Raw genomic sequence first — 9,620 nt, 5'->3', positions numbered from 1 at the left:
GCTGAGGCACAGACAGCAAGCACCTCAGAGGTCACCCTGCCTTATTCATCAGAAGCGCTGAGTCACAAGGCTACTTTCTAGCTCTGCTGCATTAATAAGCAAAGCCTTGCTTTTGGTTGGTTTTTGGTATAGTACTTCAGGCCTTTTATAATGTGAGCTCGCTCCCACCATGTTTCATTTTTTTCTTCCTTTTACAGCTCATACCAGAAATTTTGGTACAAGTTTTGTTCCATATTGTGACCAGGGAAAACAGCCCAGGAACACTCGCGTCACTGGGGCCCGGAGGGGCGGGCTCCGTCAGACAGGATGCCTGGATCACGAGCCTTCTAAGAACCAGGAGGAAGGAAGTCATTCATAAAGGAGGCAGATGCTTCACTGCGACTTTGGTTTCCTCTCGCAATTCTGATTACAGGAATGTGGTTTGTTCTTATTCCACAGAAGGGAAGACTTTCTCTGTAAAACTCGACTCTCAGAAGCTGCCTACCTTTCTGCGTCAGGACAGAATAGGGAGGCGGCTGATATGACCCCTGGAATCGCCACACCAGTGAGATCTCAGGCCTGACTGCAGCCCTCTTGAGATCCAGTCTCAGAACAGACATGGCTGCAGCAATCTACCGGACTTCCGAGAGCAGGAGAGACGCCCAGAAATCAGAGAGTTGCCTGTGCTCACAGGGACAGCTGCATGAGGCCTTGCCTTGCTCCTGATGCACGAAGCTTCATGTTTAGTGGATGTTTGGAGATTTTTAAAACTCTGCTTATCAAGATCAAATCAAAGCCTTTATTCAATATCCCTCCTTCAAACTACCCGCGTTTAAACCTACTCCCCTCCCCCAACTTGCAAACTACTAGGGCTGTACGAGTTTTGTCCCTTTCACCTGATGGGTCAGATCCAGGTGGGCTGCACAATGCGGAAAAGCCACGCCAAGACACTGCACGGGCAGGCCTCCACGGTTCTGTGCCCCCTCGGGATCTAGGCAGAGGTTGGAAGCACTGGCCCTGGACCCAGAGCTCTGGCACAAGAGACCGGGAGGCAGACGTCTGAACCTCGCGTTCTGGACCCAGCCACACCGAGTGGAGAAGCAGCTCCTGGTGACCACTGGGCAAGGCTCACGCATGTGCTTCTTCTTCTCTTCTCCAAAGAAAAGGGTGAGAGATGGAGGAGGCAATTTTCAGTTGTGTGTAGGTTTAAGGCTTTGGCTGTGGTCTGTTGATATATTAAAATACTTTCTGGGGACGCCATCTCCTAAGCTCCCCATCAGAACAAATGTATTTTCAAAAATGAAAACAGTGAACAAAGAGGTGGAGCTGAAATGCTGATGCAGAGCCCAGCGGACGGGCCTGGGTCTGTCAGGTCAGAATGGTGTCGTCCACCTGCTCCGTGGAGTCGGCCTGGCCGGCCAGCTTCTTCAGGGACCTCCGGTTGCATTCATTCAGCACTTCCAAGCTGGCCACATCCAGGATCTTGCAGAGCGACTGGGGGGAGGAGGGAAACGAGGAGACAAAATCAGAAAATATGGCTTCCAATTTCTCCAGTCAAAGACAACACTGAATGCGAACCCAGAACTAGAACCACTGAGGGGAACCCGGGCAAAGTAAGGCAATCGGGTGGATCCAGGGACAGCCAAGACATGCAGGTCTCATGGCCTGATGTGACGACGGAGTGGGGCCTGGAGCATTCAGCGCTTTAAAGGTGGCTCAGCAGGCAGGGGGCTGAGAGAGAGGACTCTGGGCCTCAACAGGCAGCCCTGGGGGGTCTGTTACAGGTTTGAGAGCCACCTGAGATTCTACTTGAAGGAGGAGCCCTGCTGCTGAAAGGAACCTGAACACCTCAGGAATAGAAGGATGTGTTTTTAGGCACCAGACCAGTCACCAGATGACCGACCATCTGCCCATCAACACTCATGCCTATTGGGTGGCAGAGTACGAGCCTTAAACACTGTCATGCAGAAGGCCCACAAGACAAGCGCCCAGAAGCCGTGGGGAGGCCCGCCAGTCCCAGGCTCCCACCTGAAACACTTCCTCTCCCTGCCTCATCTTGAGGAGGTTGACAATCGCCTGGTCGCTATAGGCCCTGACGACGGTGTTTTTATCCTTGGTGTTGTCCAGGAGGGCCTTCAGGATGGGCTTGATGGCCTGGGGGTCCAGGGCAGGCAGCGGGTCCTTGTTTGCCCACCAGATCATCTTCTCAGCCACCAACCTGATGTCACTGGATGGGTTCTGCAGACACTGTGAAGAGGAGTGCAGGCTTTCCATCAGGCACATCCAGCCTGCTCCCCACTGCAGCCCAGGCTCTGCCCTGACGCTGCCCTCATCGTGGGACCTGACCCCCTGCTCCCTCCGCGGCATCCCCACTGTGGGAAGGCGGCCGGGTGTGTTCGGACCCTACCTCCTCCACGTCATCTCACACCACCCTCTCCTTGGCTCGGCACACTCAGCCCACATGGGCTTCCAACTTCCTCAAATGCCCCACGCTGCTTCCTGCCTTGCGCCCCTGCTCTGGCGGGTCCCACTGCCTGGGACGTGCTTGCCCCAGATCCTCACCTGGTCAGTCCCCTCTCATCCTTTAGGCCTCAGCTCAGATGTCAGCCTTCATGCATCTCCCCGACAGCCCCATCTAGATGAGGGCCCTCCCACAGGCCCTTTGTGTACCTCCACCTCCAGAGATCTTGTCTGCCCCGATCACCTCTGTACCTTTAGGGTCTTAGCCCGGTCAGTAATAAACACTGACGACGGCTGCATGTGGGGTGATACAGGCTCAGTCCAGTCAGGGCCCTGTACACCCTCCTCTCTGGGTGTCTGCAGGGTGCAGACAGCAGCCGTGGGAACCTCACTGCTCAGAGTGAGTGAGACCCTCAGTGCCCCAGGGCCACTGACACTGCCCAGGAGCTGGTTACAAAGGCAGGGGGCAGGGCTCGGCCGCATTTCTTAAAATGCAGATTCTGGTTTTGTGTGCACGCCAACATTTGAGCAGCGTGTTTTATCACACAGATGCTGGAAGACCCTCTGCCAGGCTCCCCAGCTTTCCCAAGTGGGTCCTGCAGCGACCACAACAGTCATGCCTGCTAACTACTGTCATGCCTGCTAAAGGGAGGCAGGAAAGCGAAGATAAATTTGAACCCAGGTCTGTCCCAAAGTTTACAAACTTAGGGTGCCTAGAAACAATACCTAAAATAGAGGTTCTTAACTTGATTTTGGGTCATGGATCTATGGGAGACTCTGACAAAAAGTTGGGCAAAAAAGAAAAAAAGCTGGGCAGTCTTCCAGAGACCACTCTGCATCCCAGCCCTACAAGCTCAGAGACCCCCTGCCCTGCATGCCAGCCTCGGAGTGCCTGTAACACACGGACACACTTCTGGGATCTTCTAGTCATGGGTCCTTCTCACAAGCCAGGCTGCCCCGCTCACCTTAATGAACAGGCTGGAGAGCTTGGCTGGCAACTGTCCTCCTCCAGTCTCGATGTGGTGCTTCATCAGGAAGCCCATGCCCCGGACCCCGCTCACAGCGATGGGGATCTGGAAAGTGAGCAAAGAGCTAGACGGGGTGCCTCTGGCTCCCTCCTCGGGGCAGCAGGGCCAGGCACCGTCCCTTCCCCAGGCATTTCTGGGGACCCTAGCTCTCCATCACCAGTCCCCACCCCACCCCTGACTACATCACCTCCAAGACCCTTTGACGGCTCTCATGGAGAGGTTCTGCCTGGCTGTGGAGCAGGTGAACAAAGCCTGAAACACTAGTTCCCAGGAACAGAATCACAGACTTTCTGGCCTAGAAGGGACCTCTGGATGCTCCAACCCAAAGTCCTCACTGTTTAGATGATGAAACTGGCGCCCAGGGAGACCAAGCACTGGTCCCAGGGTACAGGAAATTACTGGCAAGAGTCAAATTCGAGCCTCTGACCACCTGGTCTGGCCGCCCCAAAGCCTTACCCTGTCCGCCATGGCATTGCTGAGGATCATGTCCTGGACGTCGCTGCCGTACTTGCCTACGCAGAGTCTGCCGGGAGCCACGCTCACAGCCACGGAGAGAGCCAGGCTCCGCCCGTGCCGAACCATCCAGTCAATGCCAGACACGTCCGCTGGGTGGAAGGACACAGCGGGGTCGACCTGTACCGTCTACCACCCGCGAAGCCCACCTCCCCCACCTGAGGCTCGTGTGTCAGCTCAGAGCCTGATGGGAACCCCAGCCCTCACTGCACACGGACCTCCCTGCCCCAACTGGCCACCAAGTGGCCATCCCTCACAGGCCGCTCCCGACCATGGCTGCGTCCTCAGAGCAGAGACACTCCGGGCTGCAAGACTCCCGGAAACTCCATTTTGTTTTGACACTTCCAAGGAGGGGGTGGTCCAGCTGCCAGAAGACCCTCTGAGGGGCAGGGGAGACAGAGAGGCCCCGAAAAGTGCACACAAGAGGCCTACCCAGCAAGTACTGCTGAAGAACGGTGCTGAGCTCCTCTTCCGTCAAAAAGGCGCACAGCTCCCCCAGGCACCCGGCCGAGGAGATGCGCGTGTTGTCCTGATGGGGCAGAGAAGGTGGTGAACCAGGGCACCAGCCCACATGGGCTCCGCGGGCACCAGGGCGGGAGGGAGGCAGAACCAAGTCCAGTCCTCCCTCCAGGCGTGCGCACTCCCGCCGCCAGAGCAGGGCTGCCACTCACTGCGGCTGCCACTCGACGCCGAGTTAAAAATTACACACCCAGCACTTAACTTAATTATAGAAAACTACAGCGTGTGTGCATATGGTGATCATCATCATAACAGCAACAATAATTGTATTTACATAGCACCTTTCTTCTTACAAGCCTGAAAGCTTCACGTTTATTATCTCAATTACTATCAACAGCCCTGTGAGGCAGGGAGGGGTGCGAGCTCTGCCCACAGTCCTCAGGGAAGGCGGCTGGAGGACCACTGGGAACTCCACCCCACCTCACCCCACCCCACTCCCAATCCTCTCGTGTGTCCACCTCTGTCCAGAGAGGCTCCCTGCTGCACCAACGTTGTGTGGGTCTGTCCTAGGAAGTCAAACTGAAGCTCTAACCGGCCCAAGGCAATAGGGAAAGGCTGAGGGTTCTGTGTCAAAACCAAAGTCCCGTACATAAGCGCTTCCTGGCCACTCTCCCTGCTGGCTCACTACGGGATGCTGTGTGGAGGATCTTGGGTTACGTGCTACAGTATTCGAAGTGCCAACTTGGCGTGCCTCTCCCAAACAAAACAACCAACCAACCAACCAACCAGGGCCTCAAGGGCCTGTGGGGAGGCATGAGCCAGGCCAGCACCCTGGATTGCCACCTCCGATCCAGAGGAAGTTCTGAGTGGGAGGAGGGTGGCTGGCCGGCAGTCTGGGCCTCTGAGCTCCCAGGTGTCACGCGAGGCTAAAGCTGGTTCTCTCTGACACAACACCCACTCTCTCAAAGGGGTCTATTTTAAGCTCCATTGTGGTGAAATGCAAATTGGTTTACATACTAACTTTTGCTTGCACTGTGAGTAGCCCTATAAAAGCTCTGACAGACCGTGACCAAGAGAAGGCAAAGGCTCCCATGTGTACCCCACAAAAGGCCGGGGCCTCAGCTGCAGGGGATAACTGGCCCCGGGCATGGGCAAACAAGGTGTGGCCACATGTGAACCCCGAGGCCTCTCTCCAGGGATCAGCCCTACAGTGGCAATCTGGCAACATGGCAGAGGGCCGTCTGTCAAAGGGGAAAGAGAAAATCCTTCTCAAAGACTCAACCACTTCGGGGCTCACCAGACTGCAAGGCAGCCAACTGGTACTTCACAGATGCTTGCAGACAGGGCCAGGAAGGGCCTTGGGACAGAGAACCGGGAGTCACGAGCTCAGTCCCGGTTCTCTCTCTACCACATGCTAGGGCACGGCCCCAGGTCAGTCTGCCCCTCACAAACAGTGCTGAGCAACCCCTCCCGGACAGACACCAGACACTGTTTCCTGGGGGCTGTGCCCACACTTCATTCACCTCTGGGCGTGGCTCTGCACATCAGCAAATGTTTCCCGAACCAAAAAATGAAACTTCATTTTACAACTGGGGAAATGAGGGGCAGAGCGGGGGAAGCGACTTGTTTAAGACTAGAGAACAAATGAACGTGAGGCCTGGGACTTTGGAAACCTTAGCTTCCCTTATCTATACAACACGCCATCCGTATCAACACTAGGTGCCCGTCTCCCTCACGATCAGAGGTGTGGCAAACCAGAGTGACACGACTGTCGGGCATGACGATCACTCCTGACCACGTCCTGCTTCTCGAGGCAGAGACGCCAGCCCAAGGGAAGGGAAACCAGCCCAGCCTGCGCACCCCGCGTCCACCTGTGGTGGTACCTCATCGTGTCCCAGCATGCTCAGCAGGAGCGAGACGATGTTTTTCCGGATGACCACGTCCACTTTGGCCCCCGCTCCCTGAATCACAAACCTCAGGGCCTGCAGCATGGTGTCCCTGCAAAACCAACGCACCCAACTCAAACCCGACTCTCCTCCACCCGCGCTCCCACCGCACAGGCAGGGCCGGGCCGCCCCACGGCCACGGCTCTCCCCGCGCGGCGCCTCACCTGACGCCCGGGTCCTCCATGACCCGGATGCCATTCAGCAGTTCCGTGAAGAGAGGATCCACCTTGATGTGGATAGAAATAAGCTTTCCCAGCGCGTCGGCGGCCTTCAGGCGCACACCGCGGTTAGAGTCCTGCAGGGCTTTGGTGAAGGTGGTCTGCAGCTGGGGCAGGAAGGGCTTCAGGGCGATCCCGACCTGTCGGATAGACCCCCATCCCAGAGCCCGGCTGAGGGGGAGTGCGGGCCACAGGGCACCACAGGCACGAAAACAGAGCACCCCAAACCCGCGCGGCTCCACACTCAGGCCAGGAATAGAGGCGCCGCAAGACGGGGGAGCCTGGCACAGAGGGTCCTCTCAGCCTCCTCTTCTGTTTCCAGCTTCCCGCAGGCTGGGAGCTGTCAGCTCGGCTTAAGGGGGGCTCTGTCCACGTGGACAAGTGACTCAAAACCCCCGGCTCTGAATACATTACAGAGCGGGCCAGCAGACCTGTCAGTATTGTGGAAGAACATTCTGCAAAGGCAGGTAATCAGGCCAGGGGCCACCTACTGCACACAATCCTATGGAACAGGTGGACTTGGGAGGTCATTCCTATATACACGTGCACCCAGGCACTGACAATCCAGTCTAAGTCCTGACCACGTGGAGGTAAAGATGCATGTCTGTGACAAACTACAGATGAGCCCCAGAGGAAAGATCTACTCAAGGCTAAAAGGGAAGATCAAAGAGGCTGTTTGGAGGCTCAATGCCATTTAGGGTCTAGAGACATGGGGGTTGGGGCTGGCAGGCTGCTGGGAGGTGGACCACAGAGTGAAGCCAGCAAAGTTGTAGTGAGAGCCACCTGCCCACAAGTGACACCTGGCTCACAGCCTGTGGGACAAACTCCAGGAGAGAAAGGCTCCATTTGGACACAGAATTAACACACACACACACACACACACACACACACAAGAACAGCACAGAATGGAAGATAAAGATGATACTTAATTTAAAAGAAAAAAAGAAAAGACAATTTCCAACAGAATGAAGCTGATGCTCACAGTCCTGTTTTTTAGCTGGGAAGTTGCTCCCCAACACTTTTCTCCCAGAAGGAAAAAAGCTACAATCTCTTAAGCTTTTGTTTCCAAACCACAAGTAAGAAATTTTTTTAACAAAATAAATCTTGGCTGTTTATAACTCTCTAAGCCTAAAGGCTTTAATTATTAGCCCGTAAAGTATCAGAAACAGTTAATGTATTGCTTCGCTCCTGACACTTTGAGCAAAAACTGAAGTTACTACAGTTGCTCTCGGACTTCCTTTGCATTCTCTCCTCAGATTCTCTACATCTCCCTTTATGAGGTGCTCATAAAGACAGGAAACGTACGTGAACAAAGTTTCTATGGTAGTCAGGTGGCCCTGGATTTTGTCCTTTGAACCACTTGTAATAAAAGCGATTATCAGACACACACATACTGATGTGTTGAGTTAGAACGTGTCATTAGATGTTATTTCACCTGAGCCCCATTTCTCATAGCCCTTTGAGAGACAAGCAGTGTTGTGCCCTCAAAACACAAGTGAAGGAGCAGACTCAGAAGTTGCACGACCTTCTGAGGTCATTCTGGCCATACATCTGCCAAGTGGTAGACCTGGACTTGACCACGTGTGTTGAGTCCAGAGTCCAAGGTCTTCGCTCCCTCTGTGCTGATTGCCATGCTAAGCTGTCACCCTGCCTGCACAGCACACTGCGTGCCCGTGTCCTGTGCACAGATCTGTGTTCTAATATCCGAGTGGACCAAGTGAACCTGTCAGTCCTCACCTTGGCCAGCAAGAGACTGAGCGTCTCGAGCAGAGCCGCCTTCACGTTCCAGCTGAACCGGTCCCCCAGGATGCGAATCAGAGGGCCGGTGATGTTGACCACGGAGGGCCGCAGGGCGTCTGCCGAAGTCAGGCGGATCACCAAGCCTAACGCTTTGGCGGCTTCCTCTTTCTGTTCCGGGCTGCCGGTCAGGACCCCCTCCCGCAGCACTGGGAGGATGGAGGTCACCCCCTGACAAGAGAACCACACCCGAGAGTCCAATCGCCAAGGTTCTGGGCCCAGGTGTACCCCACCCGGAGCCAGGAGCTCCTGTCAGCCACCCTCTCTGCAACTCCACGAGCGACCGAGTCAGGCAGCCAGGGTCGCCGCCTGAGAGGCTGCTAGCTGAGGAACAGTCTCCCCGACTTGACAGTGACAAGAGCAGAGTCCTGCAGGCCTGTCACTCATCTGCTCTGAGGTGACCGCCACAGCTGAAACTGGAGGTGGTGAACTCGGACCCTGTCCCCTCAGGGCCACCATGGGGAAGAAACGCTGTCCGTGGAGGTGCGCAACGGCACCTAGAGCACTATGTGGAGTAACACGCAGCTGCTGTGGCGGCCCCAGCTCCAGGGACCCGGGGGAAGGCGGAGGAGGGCCACACGCCCGCGGGGCCCTGCCCAGGGCCCTGGCTCACCTTCTTCAGGAGGCAGAAGCCTGGCACGTGCTCGCCTTTGCTCTCATTTCCTATGAACCGGATTTCCTTGTGCAGTTCCTCAATGAGGGCCAGCTGGTTGCCCGCATCCAGTTTCTGTGGGAAACCGGGGAACAGCAAAGAGGATGTCAGGGTTCTAAGTCAAGCACTCTCAAGACGGCTTCAAAATAAGAGAGCAGGGGGAAGAAAGGGTGTGGGCGGAGTACAGACAAGACTGGCCACGGATCGACAGAGGCTGAAGCTGGCCAACAGCGTCTACTCTTAGAAACGCCCAGAACTGTCTGGCACCAGAGGTGGTCCAGCAGCCCCTCACCTTGGTGATGGCATTCAGGGCGTCCCAGCTCTCCTCCAGAACCACGGGGCTGGAGTCGTTGAAGAGGCGGATCAGGCCTGAGACCAGGCTCCGCAGGTGGCTAGTGTAGTCCGCCTTGGAGCGCGAGCAGTAGATGTTGAGGATGATGGCTGCGGCCTGTCTCATGCCCACCTCAGGGCTGCGGGTGGCTTCCAACAGGTCCTCGATGATGATCCGGTGCCCAGTGTCGTCCTCCACCGACAGGATCACGGCCTGACAGTTGGCCATCTCCTAAAA

General features: G+C 55.9%; 1 protein-coding gene across 3 annotated transcripts in view; it reads right to left on the bottom strand.

The window, feature by feature from the left end:
* Window positions 1–758: 758 nt before the first annotated feature.
* GCN1 (GCN1 activator of EIF2AK4) overlaps window positions 759–9,620 on the bottom strand; it is a 54,202-nt gene continuing 45,340 nt past the window's right edge. For all 3 annotated transcript variants that reach the window (XM_081546232.1, XM_081546230.1, XM_081546231.1), the window contains 10 exons: window positions 9,345–9,614; window positions 9,014–9,127; window positions 8,341–8,571; window positions 6,550–6,743; window positions 6,323–6,437; window positions 4,413–4,509; window positions 3,924–4,072; window positions 3,405–3,512; window positions 2,008–2,226; window positions 759–1,473 (listed from right to left, as the gene is read on the bottom strand). In XM_081546232.1, coding sequence (XP_081402358.1) covers window positions 1,348–1,473; window positions 2,008–2,226; window positions 3,405–3,512; window positions 3,924–4,072; window positions 4,413–4,509; window positions 6,323–6,437; window positions 6,550–6,743; window positions 8,341–8,571; window positions 9,014–9,127; window positions 9,345–9,614 — 1,623 coding nt within the window. In that variant the 3' untranslated portion in view covers window positions 759–1,347. The remainder of the gene's footprint in view (window positions 1,474–2,007; window positions 2,227–3,404; window positions 3,513–3,923; window positions 4,073–4,412; window positions 4,510–6,322; window positions 6,438–6,549; window positions 6,744–8,340; window positions 8,572–9,013; window positions 9,128–9,344; window positions 9,615–9,620) is intronic.

This window comes from Giraffa tippelskirchi, chromosome 11 (genome assembly GCF_054371585.1).
Source record: "Giraffa tippelskirchi isolate mGirTip1 chromosome 11, T2T-mGirTip1v1.2.pri, whole genome shotgun sequence".
Taxonomy (NCBI): Eukaryota; Metazoa; Chordata; class Mammalia; order Artiodactyla; family Giraffidae; genus Giraffa; species Giraffa tippelskirchi.
The sequence above is the reverse complement of the archived record's forward strand: the minus strand, read 5'-3'. Positions and strand labels throughout refer to the sequence as shown.